The 25,032-nt window shown below is 46.1% G+C and overlaps 1 protein-coding gene across 3 annotated transcripts in view; it reads left to right on the top strand.

Moving 5' to 3' along the window:
* The first annotated feature begins 10,168 nt into the window (after positions 1-10,168).
* The window catches only part of LOC138284836 (pancreatic secretory granule membrane major glycoprotein GP2-like), a 76,687-nt gene continuing 61,823 nt past the window's right edge, over positions 10,169-25,032 (top strand). The window contains exons 1-2 of one of the 3 annotated variants that reach the window (XM_069224026.1): positions 10,169-10,430; positions 20,608-20,673. In XM_069224026.1, coding sequence (XP_069080127.1) covers positions 20,610-20,673 — 64 coding nt within the window. In that variant the 5' untranslated portion in view covers positions 10,169-10,430; positions 20,608-20,609. The remainder of the gene's footprint in view (positions 10,431-20,607; positions 20,674-25,032) is intronic. The other 2 variants (XM_069224027.1, XM_069224025.1) reach the window with 2 other exon arrangements.

Genomic DNA, 25,032 nt, shown 5'->3' with positions numbered 1-25,032 from the left:
TTGAGCCTCCGCCCTCACCCACTTCAGCATGTCTCTTGTCCAATGTCAGGTATCTGGTACAGTCGGCGATTTCCATTGCATCGCTTTTAGGCGCTTGCATAATATGAACGCCAACTTGATACATATTTGTACTTGTTTCTTTCTTTTTGGATGCGGTTGGATACCCAATAAACCTGAAGCATGTGTGGGAGAGAGCGGAAGCCCAACCAGCTCAGCAGTCAGAGCAGTTATGTCTTGCCAGGCATGTAACAGCGGCGGGCATTTCCACGTCATGTAAAAGAAGGTTGCATCTGCGTCCCCACATCGTGGGCATTCCTGAGGAGACAGAGGAAACATGCGTTGTAGCCGGTGTGGAGACAAATAGGTCTGGTGCAAGTAGTTAAATTGAGTGAAGTGGAATCTAGGATTGGGAGACATGGATCGCACCAAGCCAAGTGCCGTGCTCCATTCTCGTTGGTCCAACGGGGCTGGAAGAACCATGTACCACCTTGCCTTCGCCTTGGGCTGAGCTACCTCCGGCTTACCTAATAAAACTTTATATATCTGGGATATGCTGCAATGTCCTCCTAGGCTGGACAGCAGTTCATGCAGTGTAGGCAATGTTGGAGGTTCCTCATCTCCACATCGCCAAGTCCGACACTGTGATGCTATTAATTGTGTTTGACCAATGACTTTGTGTTTCACCACTGCGCATATTAGTTGCTCAATGTTCACCAGTAGCACATTATGGGGGTCATTCTGACCCCGGCGGTCATGGACCGCCGGGGCCAGGGTTGGCGGGAGCACCGCCAACAGGCTGGCGGTGCCCCGCAGGGCATTCTGACCGCGGCGGTTTGGCCGCGGTCAGAAGTGGAAAACCGGCGGTCTCCCACCGGTTTTCCGCTGCCCAAATGAATCCCGCCAGGAACAGGATGGCGGTATGGGGTGGCGTGGGGCCCCTGTGGGCCCCACAAAGAATTTCAGTGTCTGCTCAGCAGACACTGAAATTCGCGACGGGTACAACTGCACCCGTCGCACCTTCCCACTCCACCGGCTCCATTCGGAGCCGGCGTCCTCGTGGGAAGGGTGTTTTCCACTGGGCTGGCGGGCGGCCTTTTGGCGGTCGCCCGCCAGCCCAGTGGAAAACCCAGAATCACCGCAGCGGTCTTATGACCGTGGAGCGGTGTTCTGGAGGGGGGAACTCTGGCGGGAGGCCTCCGCCACCCATCAGGGTTAGAATCACCCCCTATATGTTTTGTTCATCCTAGCCACCTATTAGCTTTGACATGGCATTAGCCATTACTTTCTGTATTCAGTTTAGCCGCCTATTGGCTTTGACATTGCATTAGCCATTACATTCTGTATTCTGCCTATTGGCTTTGACATGCTGTATTCAGTTTAGCTGCCTATTGGCTTTGACATGATATTAGGCTTTGACAAGATATTAGCCATTACATTCTGTATTCAGCTTAGCTGCCTATTGGCTTTGACATGATATTATACATTACATTTTGTATTCAGCTCAGCTGCCTATTGGCTTTGACATGATATTAGACCTTACATTTTGTATTCAGCTTAGCTGCCTATTGGCTTTGACATGACATTAGACATTACATTTGATATTTAGGTTAGCTGCCTATTGCCTTTAACGTGGAGTTAGACATTGCAGTTGAGAATCCAAGCTGTATTCTTCCAAGCTGTGTTTTTCCACAAGATGAACCAAGATGTTTTCTTCACACCAGACTAGACCTGATAAGAGAGAGTACATTTGGTGTTTTCCTTTCTGCTCAGGCTTGGGAAGAGGAGAAGTCTAGGAGATCTGGCCAGTCTCCAAAGGCTTGTGCAGTCTTCCCGAGTCTGAGAGGAGGGGGCACGCTTTTGTAAGGATGACTCGGGGCTTCAGAGATTTAGATTAGACTCTGCTTGACTTCAGGCTGGAACTTGGCGCCAGTTGCCAGTCTCCCGTTTGGGTAGATAATCTCTTTCTCGCAGTTGACCGGAGTCATCAACTTGCAGACCCCAGAAAGATGAAGCTGAGTTAGGCCCTGCAGCCTTGCTCAAATGGTGAAGTATGCTTTGCTAATATAACCTGCTGTGTACATTGCAACTGAGAAGTACTGTGATATATTTTGTTTTCTTGCTGCAAATACTTTTGTGCTTGAAATCTAATAATTCGTCTCTCAAGAACTTGTGGGTGGGGAAGAATTAACAACAATAAAGGTCTTCTTTGAACTCAGAAGTGCATTCCAGAGATGTTCTGTAAGCTCTGATACGAGATAAGAAGGAAGGCAGAACAGACATGTGAATTGTTGTAGGGCATAATATGTCAGGAACCATCCCCTGTTCACGTCAGATCTCAAGGAAAGTTCGGCATATGACATCATACGGCCCTCTAAAAATATGTCCCCAATCATTTGAATGCCCCTCTCAGGCCACTGTTGCAACTTGCGCTGTCTAGTCAATTTAGAAATCCCTGGGATGGATAGTAGTGCAATCGGGGGTGAGTATGGGGAGTCCGATTCCCGACGATTATATAGCGGCGCCAACACCACTGAGCTATGTGCATCAAAGTATTGTGCTGGCCGTCTGGGTTACCACGATCCAACAACCATTGCAATACGTCTGTGCATCCTAGGGTGGGGTTGCACTAGTTTCGCCTCTGAATTCAGGGGGTCTTGCAACCAACGCCAGGCCCACTGTATTTGCGATGCAGCATAGTATAGTTCGTAATGTGGGGTGCCCAGTCCACCTAAGTCTAGTGGTAGCTGCGTGGCTGTCAACGCCACCCGCCGACGGCCTCCTCCCCATATTAAGTCAGTTGTGAGGCTATTTAGTGATGTGAAAAAATCACGTGGTATCAGTAGCGGCAGAGCTGCGAAGTGATAGAGCATGCACTGTAGAATTATCATTTTGACGATTGCTCCCCTGCCCATGGGCGAGAGCGGGAGTGATCTCCAGAAAGGCAGGGATCCTCTAACTGAATGGACCATATGGCCCAGCCTGCCCTCCCTCAGATTAGCAACACCATGGTATATTTGTATGCCTAGATATTTAAAGGTTGTGTACGCCCATGATAATGCATGTGTCGGAGCACTGGATCGCAATTCCTCCGGTGTCTGCGCTAACAGAAACAGACAAGACTTGGACCAATTTACCCGCAGGCCTGATATATCTCCGAATTGTTCTAGTAGTTGCAACATTCCCAGAAGCGAGGCTGAACAGCCACGGAAATATATCAGTGCGTCATCCACGTATAGTGAGATAATCTGATAGCGGTCCCCGTATGGTATGCCCCACTCCTGCACCCTCCTTCTGAATTACGCAGCAAGTGGTTCGATTGTCAGAGCGAACAAGAGCGGGGAAAGTGGACGTCCTTGCCTTGTGCCTCTGCCTATCAGAAACTCGTCCGATATTATCCTGCCTGTTTTAACCCGAGCGACAGGGTAGGCGTACAGGATTTCTATCCACTACAGAAAAACACTCCCAACCCCCAGCTGGGACAGCGTTTCCAACAAGAAGGGCCAGCCCAGCGTATCAAATGCCTTCTAAATGTCCATAGAAACCGCTACTCGGTTGTCGTGAGACTCGGGAGTTTCTCTTATGATCTGCAGTAAACCTGTAATGTTCATAAAAGTATTGCGTCCCGGGATAAAGCCCCATTGGTCTTCATGGACTAGTTGTGGCATCAGTGGGAGTAGGCGATTCGCCAGGATCTTACCTATCAACTTGCACTACAGGTTTGGTAGAGAAAGGGGTCGGTATGAGGGGACATCCAGCGGATCCCGCCCTGGTTTCGGGTGGACCACTATTACTGCCTCCCGTTGTGATCCAGATAACCTACCCTTCTCAAGTGCCTCGTTTACCATTTCTACATACGGCTTGATTAGTTGTCCCGAGCATGTGCGGTAGTACTCCGCTGGGAGTCCATCACTGCCCGTCGCCTTATTGCCCGCCAGTTGTTGTAGTGCTAACTGAATCTCTGCTGCATCGATAGGTGCATCCAATTTACTTTGCTGTGCCACGGATAAACGACTCAAAGGGAGTGCATCGAAAAATTCTGTCAGTTGTTGTGTGGGTGGGGGGGGCGGTCATGTTGCATATAAGGTGCTATAGTATAGTTGAAATGCATCATTTATTCCCACTTGGGTATTGGTCACTTCACCTAAGCTTAATCTTATTGCTCCTATTGGTCTATGTTGCTGTTCCCCCCGCACCAGCCATGCTAGCAGTCGACCTGAACGGTCTCCCTCAGAGTGCGCCCTGGCTACATAGTGGCGGTAATCATATCTACGCAGGTGCATATCGACCTTGTTTATCCACAATTGGAGTGCATGTAAGTCCTCTAAGGCCACAGCACCAGACACCATCCCTTTCTCCACGTCTCGGAGCTCAGTCTCCACCCTCCTCAACTCGTCTGTCAGTTGGCGCCACACCCCTCCCGCTGCTGACATACAGAGACCTCTAACCACCACCTTATGGGCATCCCACTCCAGAGCACGTGACGGCGCTGTCCCATTATTGAGTTTGAAATACGTCGAAACGTGTTCTGACAGCTCGAGAAGAATGGTGGATCTAACAGTAAGCTTGGCTGTAGCCGCCAGGCGGGAATATTCGTCCTCGTTCTACCCCATTGAGTGGTGCCCAGTAGTGGCCAATGGTCCGATATTGTTTTAGCGAGATAGGAAGTCCCTGCAAAATTGCTAACTAGTTCAGTCTAGCTGAGCATCAGGTCTATACGGGTGTGAAGGTGATGAACCGGGGAAAAGAAGGAATATTCCCTTTCCAGGAGATACAGCGTGCGCCACACGTCCACTAGTCTGTGCTCTGAGATCCAGGTTTGGAACACTTGGGACGTTTTTCTACAGGGAGCACCTTCCAACGGGAGGTGAAACCTATCCTTGACTATATCAGGTACGCAGTTACAGTTTCCGCTCCATATATATTGCGAGGTAGGATTTTTGTAATAACTGGGGAGTGAGCAACTGCAGAAATTCTCCCTGTTTTGTGTTGAGAGCGTATAGACCAGTTATAATGAGCGATTAACCATCCAGGGAGCCCTCTAACTGTACATACCGGCCATCTGCATCCACTTTATGATGGTCTACTGTGTAGGGTACTTCTGGAGCAATCTATACTAATACTCCCTTAGCATATGCAGAAAACGAGGTGCCATAAGCTGGGCTCCACCATTTATTCTTAAGGCTACATAGTTCATCTATTGTTAAGTGTGTTTCCTGTAGTATAGCAATGTGTATTTTGTGCCTTTTAAGGTATGTGTAGATCCTGCAGCGCTTAATGGGGCTATCCATACCTCGCACATTCTAGGTCATTATATTATAGGTGGACATTCTCATATGTACGATAGGTTATGCAAATCTGGATACCCAGCCAGGGAGAGGGTCTTGAACTGGGTATTTCTATTCCCCACGCTCCCACTCCACCCCTGTCCCTCATCCCAGGATCACACCATCTAACATACATGAAAAGGGATAGAAAAAGAGAGTGGAAATGAACTAAGAGAAGACTTCGTAAACGAAGCCCATTTGTAACACGAAGGCACAACAAGTGCCTAGTGTAGTAACTATCATGGAACGGTCCCTCTGGTATCCCTTTGGGACGTGGGAGGCATGGGCGCAGCTCCGATACGTTCATTTGTGACGGTCACAACCGGATGTTCAACGCCCCCCGCCGCACCCCATGCGTCCAATTGCCTTCCTCATCCTGAACATCCTTATTCTTCTTCAGGCGGGAGATCCCGAACCACACGACATCCGTCTGGTCATGATGTCCCACTGGAGCATCCGATGGGACCCAGTGCCACATTCCGTTACTATGCACTTCAACTTGGGGTTAAGATGTCATCCGCCATGCGTGGTGTTAGTTCCGGGCCGAGTGCTGAAGGAGAGGAGGAGCCACTGGGTTGACCCACTGAAAGGTCTGAGTTCTCCCTCTCGGATCACGGTAAGTCTGGCGCCACGGGGATGTGAACAGATTGGCTTCCCATAAGGCCTGTTCCTGGCTTTCCGCATCTTGTGCCTTGGATGGGCATGTCCTCGGTTTTGATTTCTTTCTTTGTTGGGGTTGGGGAGTGAGCCATGCTCACTGTTTGACGTCATTTTGTTTGAGCTGGGCCATTCCTTTGGCTTGAAGCCATGTCCAGGCATCCTCGGGAGATGGGAAAATATGTGTCTTCTCCCCATCTATTACCCGGAGCTGTGCCGGAAACAACAGGGAGTAGGAAAAATTATTGTTGTGTAGTAATTGTTTCACTCTCGTAAAGGATGCCCTCCTGCATTGTACTTCGACGGTGTAGTCTGGATACGCTGTTATCACATTGTTGTCCATCTGCATGGGGCCCTGGGTTTCGAATCTTTGGAGGATCTGATCTCTGTCTCAAAAATTTAGGAGGCGTGCTATCAAGGGTCGAGGGGGAGCACCCGGCCATGGTGGTCTGCTTGGGATTCGGTGGGCAAGTTCCACTGCGAACATAGGTGGTGCTGTGGTCATCATTACCTTATCCATAAGCCACTTTTCCAGAAATAGTTCAGCATTCGGTGACTCTGCTCACTCCGGAAACCCTATGAATCTGACGTTGTTTCTCCTCGAGCATCCCTCTGCATCCTCAGCTCTCCTCTGCAGTTGACTGACCTCTGTTTCCATACACTGTACCTGGTCGCAGAGATCTTTGATGTCTGGTTGAGTTACTGCAAGCACTCGTTCATTCTCATTGACCCTATCTGCCAATTTGCAGTGGTCTGGCCTGAGCAGATTCACTTTGATTACTACTGAGTCTATCTTCCCCTCCAAGGTAGTTTTCGTGTCTAGCACTGCTTGCAACAGCTTGTTGAACTGCGCTTAGTGCGCTTGTAGTGTCAGATTCATTTGTTGTAGTGCAGCAGCTTGTGTCCCTGCAAGACCAGCAGGGTTCAGTTCTTCCGCGTCTGCCATTAGCTGCGGCTTGGGTGGTTTTGGTTTGACCATATTTGGTGAGATTGTTTGTGTCGTGGGTGAGGACACCAGCCAATCCGTGTCTCTGGAGCTGTCAAGCTAGCTTCTGGTCCAGATGTGGAATGGGAAAGATCACGCAAGTTGAATCTGTCCCCTAACACAGCACAGATGTGAGAAAGAGGTTGTCTTATTGATCCCGTTCACCAGCATTGTGTTTGGGGCTACGATAAGTGTAGCTCCGCATGCTATTCAGCTATGCTAGGTGTGACCAGCTTAGTACCCCACTGCCATCTTGGTGAATCCAGTGCCTCCCCAAGTGAGCTACTGTTAGCTCAGTAGAAAGGCATGCGATAACTGCAGTGCGGCTGGATCTCGATAGGCCCTCCTCAGTTACAACCCCACGTCAGGGCTAGTGGATCACAGATGGTGAGCAATTGTAGCCCCTGCGGACTCAGAAATGCACGGCAATCTGATGCGGGCTGTGAGTATCAGAAGGACAATCCAGAGCCCTGCCGAGCAACCCAGACCGAAATCGGGGAGCTCACCTCTTCAAGGGATGTCTGCGCATTTGTACACACGCCCTCTCCGCTCCACCAAAGTTAGCCATGATCCAGTCTTCTGGTCCCAAAAGGCTGGGACTACTGTCGGTGCACATCCGCCGAACACAGCAAACCTTACTGTCACGGTAGCCTCACGCGCAGTCCTCTCACCGCCTCGTATTATTCACGTTGGCTCCCCCTGGTCCCGGCCACCCTCTGAAGGTCACCTTCGCATTTCAATGCGCTGCGCTATTGTCCTTACTGGCATCCCGTTGCTCTGCTGCAACGTTTCCCCGGCTTACAGCGTATGGCCTCCAGCACCTTCCGGGCCTTCTTTCTTCTCTGCTGCTCTGCTTCTGGGGCCTCACTGCCCCGCGCCAAGCCTGGCCCGGTCCTGTGCACTCTGCACCGCCCAGCCGAGGCCACCGGGGACGTGCGGGAGGGAGGAATTGAAGAATTAATTTTAGGGCCGCGAGCGGAGCTTTTTAGAAAGCATCCGCACTAGCCGCCATCTTGGACACGCCCCAAGTACCCTGTCCACTTAACTATAAATCAGGCCCTAAGGCTTAGATATTAAGTTGAATCTATCCATTCAGTATGCCATAAAATAGATCACACGATATCCTGTTCAGGTGTGCTCCATTTCAAGATTCAAACTACCTACGAATTTAAACAGTAGTTCAAAAATAGGTTTCCCCATTCCGTGTTATACTGGCATCCAGAAGCAGTGCCTGAAAGACCTCAGTAGTATCTCAGAATATTTATACATCAATATTACATTCTGTGGGGAATCTTATTTTGGAACTGATGAGTAACTTTTGTTTAAAGTCTCAGGCACTTCTGGATATAAAAATAGCATCTTATAGTCCCAGGTTTTTTCAGAAGCCTTATCATCAGGGCCGGTCTGGGATAGAAAATAGGCTCCATCGCCAAAATAACAGTGGCTCCCATTACTAAATCATATAGCTAAAAATATGGCTCATGTTTGCAAATTGTTGCAGGGTTTATAAGATTTATAAGTGTTTTACGAAGTATGAAAGACTATATGGATTTGAGCTTGTGACTGGCACTGTTTGTAGTATGTCTGTGAAACCAACAGTCAGGGCCGCTGGAATTATGTAATTGTGCGAATGCTGCATTTTTCACAAAATTACAGATTTGCCACATTTGACACATGATATATAATTTGCTGCATAATTTGCAGATTTTAACAAAAAAAAAATATCTACCTCAAATGGTTCAAAAGTTACTAAAAACGCAGAGACACGTTGCTGCACAGTGGAAGGCACTTTGCAAAGGTGGACTGGTCAACTTTCTCTTACTTACTGCTATATTTGTGTGTTAAACTGTTACTTATGAGGTGCAACCAATGCCCAAATAGTGTTAACAAGTATAAAAATTACACCATAATTAAGTTATACTATCACAAAATGTACTGCAATACTCAGCATAATTCGCCTATTCTTGCTGTATAATGTACTCAACCCTGCTGCATAATTTGTCCCTCTCCTGCTGCATAATTTCAGTGGCCCTGTCAATAGCGAAAAACGGCCCACAAGACCATATAATAATCCCACAAACATCTAAAAACACTGGCCCCAACACTGACCTGTCAGACCAGCTCTTCTAGCACTGCCAGATTCAGGGTAGGATTGGGAAAGCGGGCAGTCTGGATTGGGCCGATGCCTCAAGATCACCTTTGGGACAGTTTAGGGCATCCGTAAACTGGCCCCAGAAACGTACTTTCTGCCCCAGTCCCCATCAGGTGACTTGAATGTGGAGACAGTATCTTGTTAATTCCCTGAACATGCTGTAAATTGAGGCTTGGGGCCAGGTGTTGCTCCAGCCTTTGGGGCATTCTCCCCTCGGTCCCCTGCCCGGTGTGGTCGGCTCAGCCCAGAAGTAGTGTCATCACCTTCAGGCTAAGGTGGTTGTGGGAAGGGTGACTCCATGCAGGGGCCTCTCAGGGGGCCAAGTGATTTTGTGCTTTTGGACCATTCTCACTTAAGCCCCCCCCCCCCACCCTTCCCCCTGCCCCCACCAATGGAGCAGCAGTATGCTTTTTTGACACCTCTCTTACCAGGTCCTTGTCCTGGGGCTATAGTGGGTTGGGGAGGGGGTAAGAGCGAACAGGTGTCATCTCCGTCCCAGTGTCTTTTAGACCTTGGTAGGGGGAGGAGAGGGTTGAACAAATTTGGATGCAGCAACCTGGTCAGAGCTGTGCAGCTCAGCATCCTGTGATTCTGGGCAAACCACTTAATCTCCGGAACATAAAATAAAAATGATTTTTATCTTGTGTAATTTAACTGGTGCTCATGAACATTGCTCCAATGCCTCTGGGCCGAATTCACAAAGGCATTGGAGCTATGTAAAAAACATACTGGTCAGGTTAGAATCAGACTAACCAGATGTGATCCATGAAAGGGACGATCAGGGAAAGTTGGCCACTTTTTTGGGAGTGCCAGAGCCTAACTCTGATCCAATCCGACCCTGGCCTGATTGCCTTATTTATATTTTAGGCCAGCCCGACACTGCCGTCCCCTCAGTCCTTGCAGGGGAAGTGCCCAAGATGTAACTGGAATGAGAGGAGCGCGGTTGCTGGGAGAGGAGTCCTGTATCCGGAAGAAGAGCAGCCCCGTGAGAGGGAGCGGCTTACACCTGACGTGTCTACCGCGTTTGTTTGGCTTTTTTTTTCTTAAGAAGAGGAACCGGTTTCAGACCTTTCTTAAAATAAAGTGGTAATGTGGAGCCGTGAATGCTGCCTTATGGGTATGTGAAGCAAAAAGCCGCACATTCCCGGGTACCGCGCGTGACAGCAACTACTTGTAAAGAAGCTCTCTGAGGCCGGCCGCCTAGAGGACTCGTAGCGCTCCAGAAGGCGCTCGTCTCTGCAGCGACCACAGAGTTGGACGCAGTGATCGCCCGTGCTGCGTCCATGTTTCAGGGGCGCCGAAAGGTTCAGAAGTGAGTATGACTATCAGAGTTTGTGTGCGCCCTGCTCACCACCCCTTGTCTCACACCTGTTAACCCTCCCTATTTACCAGGAATGCTTCTAAGTTGTAGTACAAAATACTGCTATTTACATCTCTTAACTATCGTTTGACTCTTAAAATCGACCTCACTTCAGTGCAAGTAGAACGACATCTATAATTCCTCTTCCAAAATTGTTGTGATGTAGGTTACCTGAGAAGGACAGTAGCCGTAGCTCTGCCAGTCGCATGACAGGCTTGTGCCCCGGGTGGGATAGAGAGAGTCACATATCTTGCACGGTATTCTGAGAAAGACCACCAAGGGTGGGGTATAGCCATCCTTGTCGTGCGTGTCTCTAAAGTCTACTTGGGAGAATTACAAATAGCCTGTCCGTGTGTAGGGTCATCCACGACTGTACCGAACTAGCTTCATACGGTGTTTCTTTTTATTTCCTGCATGTCTAAAGGGCTTTCAAAGAGGAACACTGCTTGGGTGTGACCCTTGTGACGGCAACTGGAGACTACTTCGTTCTCAATCCCCGCCCCGTGGTATTTTCTATGTCCTGCCTCTCCAGTCCGTCAGTAATCCTCTCCTTTCCGCCCCAGGCTTAATCTTGACACGCTCACCTCCCTGATCTCCAAGTTCTGTTTCTTGTCTCCTTTCACTGTGCCTTTTTCTTCCTCCTTCTCTTACTACTCGCCCTCTGCTCCAGGTTGAATCTCTGACTTCCATTCCTAATGACCACTGCCATCCTGGCTCTTAATGTACTCTCTTTGTCTGCCTTTCCTCTTTCTGACATATGAGTGTCCCTGTGTTGGTTGGCATGATTGCCACTTCTAAGTGAATTTTGCGCCATGCTTCCCACACATCGTCTCATTGTCTGCTCATGCTGTCTTTACCTCAGATGATCAGCCAATGTGTGCCAATCTTCTCTTCTCCTCTTTCTGTCATCACAACCAAAAATATTTTATGAAGTTTGGTTGAAACGGATTGCACCAGACAGGTGTGACTTTCCACTTCTTTTCACATGAGCATCCCAGGTGCTCATCATCTGAGCACTTAAGGTGCATGAGCCTAACCGGATCCAACGTAAGGACATTCCCCTACCTCGTCCTAAACCCTAGATCGACTTGTCCCTGCACTTCGGATCCACCTCCTCAGTTCTTGAACTCCACAAGAAATTGAGAACCTGGCTCTTTACCTAGTCTTGGCCTTGACTCAGCTCATATTGCTTCAGATTCAGCACCAGGATACAATCCCGGGAGAGACATGGGCTGTACAAATACACATAGCATAACATTCTTTATCTATATCATATTTATTCTGCAAATGTTGATGTAATAAAACCGATAACAAGGGTGCAGTAGGTGTAAAGCATTGTATCAACCCATAACCCCGAGTGCAGCCTAGCTATTATTGTGTTGCAAAAATAGTGTTAGCAAATTGCTTTGTTTTTACTATCACGCAGTACACCTACCTGCTAACAGTGACACCCAGCTTCTTACCAGATAACCTTTGAGTCTCTAGGCCTGATTCACAAAGCTTTGTTTGTGAGTAATTCAGTTTTACACCTATGTTTAGTGTAACTTGTACCTGAATATTCAGGCCTGATTAAAAAAAACTGTTTCTCAACAAGTAGCTGGGGCTTATTACAGGCTCAGGTGTGACTTACTCTTGAATTTCTGGGAGTCGGACGTTCAGACCCACAGAATTGTTGTGATTTTTTTTGCCACATAGTGTATGGTAATATACCCAAGGTGCATTGTTTTTCTTGTTAATTGTATGCCTTTGGAAAAAGAATGGATAACGTGTCTTGAACACAGTACTCAATGCAATGCAGATCAAGGGTAGCACAAACCATTGATACATGAACAACATAATGACACCTTAATTAGATGAACATTTTACTCTAAATTAAAGATGTCGTTTTTTAGTGTTTGATATTAACTGCATAATAAAAATTGCGGGTAACCTGGAGGCAAACCTAGTCTTTACAGCACCCCTTCAGCACACAACATTCGTCCCCACAATTTGCAGTCTTTTGCGCTTCAATTCACCTTTGGCTTATTTTTTAACATATTCATATAGCTTAATTATTGTTTCTTCGTTTTCGCCCTCAACGTTGACAATCTGGTGTTTGCCTTGCTTTCATTTCAATGTTGTTTCACTCTATATGTGGTTTCCTTCACATTCTTCCTACTCTCCTTTTTTTTGTTTAAATACGATTCGTTTGGATGTAGCGTCCTGCTAAATGTTGCCTACAGCCTTCTTTAGAGTCTGGCGGGCAGGAGACTATGTGGCAGTCCAGTCCACCATGATATAAGTCCATTGTAGTCAATGACCATTTAAATAATTCATAGGGGACATATTCCACGTTTTGAAGGAGTATGCTGGTCACCTAACTAAATCTGGAAGTTTATTATTAGATTATAACCCTAAAAGGAAAGAGCCAGTGTACTGGGGCCAGAGATCATAAACTGTATATTAAAAACTGTCCATCGCAACCATTTATAATACTCTCACAGGTCTGTCTGTGTCAGGGTGCGTGAAATAATTCCACCTATTTATTGAGGCATCGCTACAGCTTACTCTGACATATGACATACACGTTGTTTTCCAAGGGGTATAGACCTACAACTGAACAGTAACCAAACACTTGAGAGTTACAATGAAATGTGGCGACAAAAATATCAGTGACAAAAATATATGAAAAACATGTTGAGGACGCAAACACTGACTTTGTATACTTTGTATGCAAAGTTAAATATTTTGACCCACAAAAGCCACATGACAACAACTTCATCAGAATGGGTAAGTATATTGAATTTTAACTTTAATACATTACAATAACTTTAAAACATATATTACTTCAAAAATAATATTTAATTCAAAACAATATAATTATAGAAAAATATAAACAAATATTAACTTGCAAACATAAAATCAAAATATATTTTAAAATAATTTTAAAAACAATTACCAAAATTTTTACAAATAAGATGATCATGTAAGCATAAAGAATAAAAGCTAATCAAATGTGTGTATCTAAACTAGATATTTTAAAATATATATATATATATATATATATATATATTTATATATACACTAACAACATAAAAGACATTGTTGGATTATTACAGAAATAAATCATAAAAATAATTTACACAAAACTTTTAAAATTAAAACCAAAAATATTTATTAAAACACATTTAAAAAAAATCAAATGATAAAAATTAGACTTAGATGTGTAATATTCACCACTCCCTCTCCAACTTGTACAATGGTAGGGAAAGTGTTGGACTCTGGTCGGGTCGCATTTACTAGTGCAACTCCAATGTAAGCAACAGTAGGGAAAGTGTTGGATTTTACAGCGGGTAAATTTACTACACCTACTCCATTGTAAGGAACAGTAGGGATGATGTTGGACTTTGGAGGGGTTATATTTACTATTCCAACTCCAATATAGGCAACAGTAGGGAAAGTACTGAATTTTGGAGGGCTGAGAACTACTATTCCCACTCAAGAATAAGCAATGGTAAGGAAAATATTACATTTTAGAAAGCGGAGGTATAACTTTCTCTATCCTAAATGAATACAAAATAAATTACATACGTATATAATAAATAACCACAAGATATGTTTCCATAATCAAATTAAAAATAGTGTTATAATTATGTAACTTATATATTATTAAGAAATAAAACAGAACATAAACACATACAATTATACATTAAATGTTCTAAAAAAATCAATCAATTAAAACATTTTCAGAATAGAGTTAAAATACTTCCTATCTTATTTCCCTAAAACTCCAAAATGGTGAGAGCCAAACCCTAATATTTCACTAATCCCCAATATTTTGATCATCCCCAAATTTACCTCATGCAGCTCAGCTCCTGCACCCCTGATCTAGCGATGAGACAACCACCCTTGTCAAGTACACAAGTAGTATGGGGTGTTTAAGTGGGTACCAATTTTAGGCAAATTGCCCTGGACCCTCTGTGTGCCCCGAACTTCGGGACTTGTTTGTGTGCTAAATGTGGCTGTCCGGAGGGGAATTTCTCCTTACGAACTAGGTGGTCTTGCGCACTATATAGTGTCATGCTTCATCATTTGACCACCTAGCCCCATACAGGTAGGATAGTACTACCTGGACGGACTCAACCTTGCCGTTAAAAGAACTCAGAGGGAATAGTTTATCTGGATAGATGTGGGATCCAGTTGTACTACAGAAAATTTAAAATCACCGAAGCAGTCACCTGTGTTGTATTGCACCTTTATTTGTGGTGACTGTTGGTGAGATTAAAAACAAACAGTGGGACACCTATGGAGGGTAATGACTCAGAGGGTCACGTACTGTTCACTGGCCAACATGTTTCTGCCCACTAACTAGAGCCAAAGGAGGTCTGTGGGCATTCGTCAGGGCCTAGGATCCCTAGATTAGTGCACTAACGAGTTGTGTGCAGAGGGAAAGAGGGCGGCTACCTCAGTAGGAGGGGGCCAGATATAGGTAATGGAAAGAGGGCCTACCTGTGGAACGCTTTGGCCCTATCACTACAGAGCAATTCGTCCCTGGTCTAAGGGATGGGGATTGTCCCCTTATAGTCACACATGCTTCAAAGGATGACGCTCTTGTGCGCACCTAATCCGACTCCTTTCCCACTCACGTTCTGTATTGTCTGAGGTCTCTGTTAGAGGTGCATGGCAGTTTCTACGTAGTGGGCATTGCCATAGTCCATACGGCTGATGATGAGGGACTGTGTCACGGTGCGTCTCGTGTGTAGATCTAGCCACTTGAAGATCTTACATGGCATAGGCAAAGTGAGGAAGCAGGCGGAGGAGACGGCATTTAACTGTGATTTCATGGTGAGCTTGATGTCAATGAAGGCTCCAAGGTTTTTGACAAGGTCAGAGGGAGTGGGTGTGGGTCCTGGGTCTGATGGCCACCAGGAGTCATTCCATGAGTTGCTGCTGTTGCCAAAGATCAGTTCTTCCATCTTGTCTGTTTTCATCTGCAGGCAGTTGTTCTTCATCCAATCAGTGACCCTTGTCATGCATCTGTGGAAGCTGGTTCTGGTGATGGAGGGGTCGTTGGTGAGTGAGAGGATGAGTTGGGTGTCGTCTGTGTAAGAAACTATGTTGTGACCATGGGATCTGACGATGTTGGCCAGCAGGGTCATATATGTGTTGAAGAGCGTGGGGCTGAGGGATGAGCCTGGGGGGACACTGCAGGTGATCTCCTTGGGTTTGGAGATGAAAGGTGAAAGGTATATTTTCTGGGTTCTTCAGTGAGAAAGGAGGTGATCCATCTGAGCACGTCCCCTTAAATGCCGATGTGGTGGAGTCTTTCATCCAGCATGTGGTGGTATACAGTGTTGCAGGCTGCCAAGAGGTCGAGGAGGATCAAACCTGCTGTTTATCCTCAGTCGTGTAGGGATCAGATATTGTCGGTGGCTGAGATCAATGCAGATTCAGTGCTTTAATTGCTGCGGGAGCCAGATTGGGAGGCACTGAGTAGTTAGTTCTGCTCCAGGTAGATTGGCCAGTTGTTTTTGGGTTCCCTGATGTCGGTGGATGGTGTTTTGAGTAGTGGTCTTACTTTGGCATGTTTCCAGGTGTTGGGAAATGTTGCAGTGTTGATATAGGTGTTGAGCAGGGTGGTGAGTTCCTGGCCAATCCTTTGCTTTCTAAGGTTGAAGATGTAGTGCAGGCAGGGTCTGTGGGAGCTCCAGAGTGGATAGATTTCATGGTGGAGGTGATGTCCTGGGTGGAGAGGATGTTCCAGGTGGTCAGTACATGGTTTGTGTCAATTACAGTGGTGGCGTATCTGTTAAGGAAGTCCGTAGATGTGGGTTGGGGTTAGAAGTTTCTGCATATGGTTGTGATCTTGTCGTGGAAGAAGGGGGCAAGGTTGTCACACAGTTCCTTTGAGGGTGTGATGTTGTTTTCGCTGGCAGGTGGGTTGGAGAATTCATTAAGAATGTTGAAAAGTTCCTTGGTGTTGTTGGGGCTGGTTTCTATGCATGTCGCAAGGGCTGTCTTCTTTGTTGCCCTCAGCATGCAGTAGTACAGGTTGAGGAAGGTCTTGAAGGCTGCTCTGTCAGAGGTGTCCTTGCTGGCAGGCCATCTCCTCTTCAGCTGTTTGCTGTCTCGCTTCACTGTTCTGAGTTCTTGGGTGTACCAGCTGGCCTTTTTGGAGGACTTTCTCTGGATGTTGCTTTTGATGGGGATGATGCTGTTGGCGCATCTGATGATTCAGGAGTTGACGTTTTTCACCCCCTGTTCGTGGTTGGTGGCAGTAGTGTAGTTGGGGGTGTTGAGGGCATCTGTCCACCTGGTTTCTGAGATTATGTTTCACCTCCTGTGGGGGACACCAGTCATCTTGGTGGTGGAGGTGCAGGGGCTGGAGATGCTGAAGTGGACGATGGAGTGATCAGTCCATGTGAGTTCTGTAACATGGCTGTATTTGACACAGTTGCTGGAGGTGAAAATGGTGTCCAGCGGTTTCCTGTGGTGTGTGTAGGGTTGTGGGTGATCTGGGTAAATCAAAGGCTGCTCATACTGTCTAGGAGGTATGCAGTATTGTTGTCATTGGGGTCCTCAATTTGGAAATTTAGGTCGCTGTGGAAGATGTAGTCCTTGGAGTCTAAGGCTAGGTGTGCAATGAAGTCTGCAATGGTGTTGCAGAAGCTGGAGTGTGGGCCTGGGAGTCAGTATGCGAGGGTGCCTCTGATGGTTGTTTTGACGTCCATGTGGAGCTTGAAGTTGAGATGGTCCATGGGGGTGATGGTGTTGTCAGTGGTGGTGGTGTACTGTATGTTCTCTTAGTGGATGATGTCTGTTCCTCCTCCTGGCTTGTTGGTGTGGTCCTGGTGAGTGATTTTCTATCCATCAGAGATCGCTGTGGCAATGTCTGGGGCAGATTTGGGATTGAGACAGGTCTCGGTGAGGATGATGATGCTGGGTGCAAGGGTGGCGATGAGGTCCCATAATTTGGTGGAATGCTTGCATAGTGAGTGTGTGTTGAGAAGGACACATGTGAGTTTGTGTTTTTGTTAAGGTTGTGTCTGTGGTGTATTTGAGATGGGGCTGGTCGGTGGGCTGGTATGTGTGCTGAGGCAGGTGAAATGGCAGTGGGTACAGGTAAAGGGTCCTAATGTGGACTATGAGTCAGCACAGTGGCAGTGTTTGTTGTGGCATCTGGGGTCGAGAATGTACAGCTCGGCGATGTTGTATCTTCGGGGGGAGGGAGGACCAGGGTCATTGTTCTGGCTGCGGTCAAGGTGTGGATGGGCACAGATGGGCTTGCCTTTGGAGCGCCAGCAGTGCACCTGCTGCACGCATCCGCTGCGCAGTGGCGCTGCGGCCTGCATTAAATAGGTCCTGGGGTGTGCGGGGCTTCTGTTGGAGGGAAGAATGGTGAGTGGAAAAACCCCGGTGGGAAAACTCAGGCAGCTGGATGAGGCTGGAAAAGCAGGAATTGGAATCCACCACTGTGGTGATCATAAATCCACTTCTTGCCAGCCTTTCCATGGCGGTTTCACTACAGTGGAGAGGCTGGTGGAAAGCCAGTGTTGGGGTCCAAAGGGGGGGGGGGGGACTGCACTGCCTGTGCCTATGGCATGGGCAGTGCAGGGCCCCCCTGCTTGTACCCTTGGAATACTCTCTGTCTGCTCTGCAGACAGTGCACATTCCGTGGGTGATGTTGCACGACAGCATTGGCCTCAGCTCCCTTAAGGAAGCTGGTGCCAATGCTGAGGCACTGTGTCCACTGGGCTGACCATCAGAAACTACTTAGTACAATGTTTCACCCAGTCAGCCTGGTGAAACATTATAATACGAGGGGGGATGAGGCCGCCAGTATGACAGCAGCCTCACCCGCACAGGTTTGATGGTTCAGCGGTCGGACCATCAAACTCGTAATGAGCCCCTTATTTTGCCAGGCCGAAATGGCAGTTTAAAACTGTGCTACAGGCTGCAGTGGCAGGCCTGAGACATGTTTGAAAAGGCTACTTCAGTGAGTGCTGCAGGCCCACTAGTAGCATTTATTCCCTGGGCCAGGGTACATATAGCACCATTTACTAGGGACTTACAAGTAAACTTAATGTGCCAATTAGGTGTAAGCCAATGGCACCATGTTGCAAGGAGAGAGCACATGAACTTTAGCCTTGGTTAGCAGTGGTAAAGTGTGCAGAGCCCTAAAGCCAACAAAAACTAATTAAGTAAAACAGGAGGAGAGAAGGCAAAATGTTTGAGGTAATACCACGCCAAGGTTGTCAGGTCTAACACAAGGGCTCATGAATAGTTGGGTGCTCAAAGGCAACTGAAGAAACCCAACACATGCCACCTTGTAAGCAGAGTGCAAATGAGGTTAAAATTAGAGAGGAGAGAGAAATACAGCCTACCCACCTGCGGTGTCATTGGTCAAAGCAAGGGCTGGACTAGTCCATCAGGCATAGAGAATGTATGTCAGTCATGCCAGTGTGAACACGTTCTTACCTTTCTTTGGAGTTGGTGTGCCTTGGATTACCGTGGATTCTTCGAAAGTGTAATTAATAAATAAATGTCACAAGGTTGACAGGTTTGATTTTTTAATCAATATTCAGAGCACAGTTTATTTAAGTGACTGTCTCTGCATGCGCTAAAGAACACAACGTAGGCAGCATCAATACTTTTTTTCCTTAAGGTGGTCAAGACGTAGTACACCTAGTCAACTGAAGTACACAACTATTCAATGCTAAGCATTCACCTGGAGGATGTTTGGTACATATACAAATGAAGCTTACAATTAGCAATTTTTGTGTTGCCAATTATGGGGGTGATTATGACCTTGGCGGACGGCGGAGGCCGTCCGCCAAGGTACCGCCGCCAAATGACCGCACCGCGGTCAAAAGACCGCTGCGGCCATTCAGACATTTCCTCTGGGCCGGCGGGCGCTCTCCAAAAGAGCGGCCGCCGGCCCAGAGGAAATGCCCCTGCAACGAGGACGCCGGCTCAGAATTGAGCCGGCGTAGTTGCAGGGGTGCGACGGGTGCAGTTTGCACCCGTCGCGTATTTCAGTGTCTGCATTGCAGACACTGAAATACACAGTGGGGCCCTCTTACGGGGGCCCCTGCAGTGCCCATGCCATCGGCATGGGCACTGCAGGGGCCCCCAGGGGCCCCGCGGCACCCCCTACCGCCATCCTGTTCCTGGCGGGAGACCCGCCAGGAACAGGATGGCGGTAGGGGGTGTCAGAATCCCCATGGCGGCGGAGCGCGCTCCGCCGCCATGGAGGATTCCCCCGAGCAGCGGGAAGTCGTCGGGAGACCGCCGACTTTCCGCTTCTGACCGCGGCTGAACCGCCGCGGTCAGAATGCTCGTGGGAGCACCGCCAGCCTGTTGGCGGTGCTCCCGTGGTCGGTGGCAGGGTCAGAATGACCCCCTATGTGTCTTCATAACCACTGCTCATAGCCTCTATTATTATCACTGATTTGGTTCTCTCTTGTTTTTTAGCTTCTATTTTTACACAGTTACACAGTTACAGTGAAGTAATAGGTGAACTCTTGGTCCTCGAGCCCTGAGGAAATTGTCATAAAGTCACTGAGCAAATTACTCGATAGTGGTTTGCTGTCACTTGCAGTTCAATGTCCTGAGTTAAAAGCCATTCACAAATCCATTAGGCAGACCATTTTAGGACCCCCTATGAATGGGCCATTTGGTATGCCACCTATTAGTTCATAAGTGGCATACAAATTACATCCCTGTACGTAAACCAGTCGATGTGCAATTTGTACTTTCCTGGATGGCAAACGGCTATAGCACATTGGGCCCCTAGATTTGTATATATTCATCTGGCCTCTTTTTCCCCTTTGTATTTGAAGAGGTTATGATCTCAGAAGAACCTCGAGAGACTGTTCTGAGTAATATATGAGAGAAAGGATTAAGATGCTCAGATCCTCCAATGAACATGAGGTCCTCCTCTGCTAGTGTTTAGAAATAGAGATATCAGTGAATTATTTCAGGTTTGTCAATGGAAAAGGGTGACTTATATCTGGTTTAGATGGCTCGTCTGCCTTTACTTAGCTGGGCCCTGACATATTGGATCGCCCGAACTGCTCTGCCACTATACACTTAATTGCTAAGTCTGGAGAATATCTGACCATGAGTTCTTGTCTTCTATTCTCTCTAGAGATGGCACGCTTGAAGATGAAGACCTGGATGGGGTTCCTCTTCGCTCTCAGCTTTTTGCAGACAGGTGCCTCTGATTTTTTGTGATGTTCCCTGTTCTCCTTTCAAGATGACAATTGTGTACTTTCTTTTTAATGTTTTTTTAATTCAGTTATTGTAGCGAGATTGTGTTTCAGAAGAAGAATTACAGTAGCCGTAGAGTCGATCAGCTTAAACAAGATCTCTTTAACTATTATACACATGAGCATATTTATAAAATTATTTTCAACCCTGGAGGACATCCTCATTCACGAATGCATGACATTTTAGTAAAATAAATGTACATAGCACTCCACTATTGTCAGTTGTGGAGCAGATGCCTGTTTGGTTGTATGTCAGAATATCAATACCAAAACAATTGTCATAAAAATCACGGAACAAACATCATTTGAAAAACCTCACCTTTGGATGAAGATTTTCAGTTGTTAATTCCAATAAAGTGATATTTCTGTAAGTATTTAGGACACAGTATTTTTTTTAGACAATATTTAGAGCACAATGTTCTGGTATTTTACTACCAGAGTAGAGCATGAACTTCTTTTGGCACCTTAAAAAAAGCCCTCATTCTTGAGTGAATAGTAGATAGAGTGACATAATTATATCACAGATCATTAGCCATTAGTGGGAAGACAACATAATCTTTCATGTGAAAAACGCATTAAGTGACCTGATCTGAGAAATATGTTTTTGTATTATAAGCTGTGGCTGGTGTGCCTTGGGTTGTGTGATCTATGTTATATGATTTTCGTGATGTATCTGGATCGATAAGTCATTTGATATCTAATTTCCCTGGCATTACTTCTGTAGTATTATCTGGGTTGTTTTTTTTAGGCTGTAGGCTTACAAGACTTTACCTGAGATATGTAAGGTAGTTTGCAGACAGACAGGCCAAAGGCATCCAAGATGTCCTCTTGACTCACCTTTAAATTGCACAACCTGAGCTTACATCTTAATTCTGCGAGAGGCACTGGAGATGCAAAAATGAACAAGTGCAAGTACAGCATATATAAGCGGTAAAGAACTTGAATCCAGATGTACTGATAACATGGTCACAAAAACTGGTTGCAGTTTGTGACCATAATTTTTTAAACCCTTGTGGAATTTAGTGACCAGGCCTAGATGCCAAAAGACTGGTTCACAAAATTCTGAAATGGATCGGGTTGCAACCCAACCAAACTCATTAAGATTCATAAGGTAGGTCGCAAATTGCAATCCACTCCGATTGGTGGCTGCAATAGTGAAAGATCCTGCCAGGGGCAGCAGAACATTAATTCTGTGATTGTCTTTTAATTACAAATCTTTTATTCTTGAAAGCAGGTCATTTACCTGAAAAGAAACATGGCTGCTAAAAAAAAAAAATTAGAGTGAGTCGCAATTTTACCTATGCCATAAATATTCATGAGGTTGGTCGCAAATTACAACTCATTCAGATTGCTGGCTATCACAGGCAAGTTGTCTGCAAGGGTCAGCAGAACACAACTTTTAATAAAGAAATTTAGTTTTGAAAAGAGCCCATTTCCCTTAACTGAAACAGGCTGTTTTGATTTTTTTTTCACAATGTTTTTTTCTCAGACGTTTCTTTAAGAGTTGCCAGTGGTCCTTTGGTCCTCCCTGAAACTTTTTTCAACATTCACAAAGGGGGATCCCGTGTCTTCTGGTAATTAATTACCCCTCCCCCCTAACATGGGGTGTTTTGTTTATTGTTTTTAGCCACTATTTTGGTAGAAACCCATTGATACTTATAGATAGGAATCACAATTTGGAGGGGACACCTACAACACTCTTCTTCCAAGTAGTGATTTCTTTATCCATTTCTAAAACCATTTAAAAAGTCAGTTACATTTTACCGACTCCTAAAATGGGCTTAGTACATTTGGAAAAACATTTTTGCAGACTCAAACACAAATTCAGGGTGTTTGAAACTGTAAAAATCTTTACTGCATCTGGCCCTTGAAGTTCAAAGGAGAGTAAAACATGTCATCTAAAGGCAAGTAGAAATGTTGAGATGTAAGTAAATGAAAAAAAACTAAATATAGGCTTAGTAGTTTTTAATATCAGCCAAAGAGAAATTCGGTTTCATTGAAAGTCTTTGCAGTGCCATTACATTCTATGGTCTTTGAAGAGTTGGAAAAGTCCAGAGAAGCAGAGCTCAATCATGGAGACTTAGGAGAGTGCTCTTGTGCTGAAGCAATGCAGAAGTCTCTCCTAGTTAAAGAGCGCTGGTACTCTTTTTGGTTTTCTTTGCAGTATTAGATTTTGAGGACTGTAAATCCCAGATTCTGAGCTAATTTTGAGGATGTGCTACAAAATCTCAAATTTTGAATGCACAGTGCTCTGCCCACTCCAGTGGTTGCTGTGCTCACATTCAGCTCCTCCTTAGACTTCATGAACATCATTTCAACATTTGGTTTCTAGGCTTCGAGGTGCTGCCTTGTGGAAGTGACCTCTTCACTGTCCCAAAATATCTATACTTATTCTGTTTCTTCTGAGGGACAGATGTCTAACTGCCAATCTCATCTGGAGGGCTTCTAAGTATTAACCATGCAATAAAGCAGACGTCTGGTCTTGGGAACATTTCAAAGGTGCTTTTGGCATTTCAGTGGGAAATCCTGAGGGTTGTATTCCTAAGTTGCCTCGTTATGCAATCTCTTGTGATCAAGACTAGAAAAGAAGGAACAGTTTTCTTGCTGTCAGGAATGGGGGTTATTTCAAGTGGCTACCAACCACATTCCCTTTTTAAGCAGCAAGTATCCACAAATTCTCAAGGGATTTGCTTTGCATAGATTTAGGTTTAATGTTTCTTGCTGCCTAACTATAATCGCCACTAAGATGTTTTCTGAGTGTCATCCCTCACTATAGATTTAACCTCTTGGTGTCAAAATCAAAGGGGCCTGCTACAGGAGTGTCAGGTTACAATCTGCTGTGCTGGCTCATGCTTAGCGCCCCCCCTACCGCCACCATGTGGGCACCGTTTCTAAAATAAGGTGCACAATGGCGCAGGGTATGGGGCAATAGCATAATTTTTATTGACGCTATTGATGTACTAGAATAACACCAAAATATTCGTGCTACTCCTGCAGAGTACATAGGGGCCATTATAAATAATGGAAGCCCCCTTTTAATGTCTGCTCTGTGCAGGTGTTAAAAGTGCAGTCAAAGTTGACTCAAGGAAATCTTTTAGATTTCCTTGCGCCATTTTTCAGCCCCTCTAATGGGGGAACGCCCCCTCTGCAAACATTATGCCTGGCACATGCATTGTGCCACTTTATAAATATGGTGCAAGGATTTTGGCCTTGTTGGGCCACATTAGCGTCAATATAAATGACGCTAATGTGGTGTAAGGTGGCGCTAGGGGCTTATAAAGATGCCCCTCAGTGCTTTCCTATCTCTCCTTCATTATCACAATATTTGTTGTACTCTGCAGCTTGGAGTATGGATGTCAATGATTTTGCTAAGTATAAATTAATGTAGGTGGAAGCAGAATGTTATGTTTGTGTGCATTTGTTAGAAATGGAGTCTCAAGTAAGCAGTGGTTTGTACCCTGTTCAAGTAGGGACCGTCACTCTAGTCAGGGTAAGGTAGCCACACAGCTAAGATAACCCCTGCTCACCCCTTTTAAAGCTTGGCTCAAGCAGTCAGGCTTATCTCAGAGGCAATGTGTAAAGCATTTGTACATACACACACGCACACACAGTAACCCAGTGAAAACACTACAAAAGGACTCCACACCAGTTTGTAACACTAGCCAATATTTATCAGAGTAAAACAATATAAAAATGACAAAAATCCAACATACACAAGTAAAAATACGAATGTCTGAAAATTAAATTTTGTATAACGCTTAGAGGCGCAATGGCTCGGACTCAGGCTATCAAAATGGCTTGATGGGGTTGCTTCCAACAGTCCGGTGCCACCCCTGAGGTAGCGCGGTGGGCCACGGAGTCCTGTAGACCCCTGTTACAGTACCTTGGAAGACGACGAGGAAATAAACACATTGTGAGGAGTCGGGAAGGTGAGGCATTGTTGGAGCTGGTGCGGCATCATTTCCTTACTGCTACCAGGGTGGTGAGGCATCATGTCCTTACTGCTACGCAGGGGAGGTGAGGCTTTGGTTCCTTATGGCCGCAGAAGTGGTGATGTGGCTTGGGCAGTGAGGCGATGGCTCCTTACGACAAGGTGGGGCCGACTAATGCAGCAGGTCAAGACACGAGGCGTCAACTTCACGATGTCACGATCACCCATGGGGCCGAAGGTGCTGTGGCAGAGTTGGGTGCCACAAATGTCAGTGACACAGAACTGTGGACTCACACTGTGGCAGAACTTCAGAGGCGCTGCAGTGGCATTGGGCCTGTTTTGCAGGTCGTGGTTGTTGCACTCAGCAGGGACC

This window comes from Pleurodeles waltl, chromosome 3_1 (genome assembly GCF_031143425.1).
Source record: "Pleurodeles waltl isolate 20211129_DDA chromosome 3_1, aPleWal1.hap1.20221129, whole genome shotgun sequence".
Classification (NCBI taxonomy): domain Eukaryota; kingdom Metazoa; phylum Chordata; class Amphibia; order Caudata; family Salamandridae; genus Pleurodeles; species Pleurodeles waltl.
Note: the sequence above shows the minus strand (reverse complement) of the source record. Positions and strands in the feature narration are given on the sequence as shown.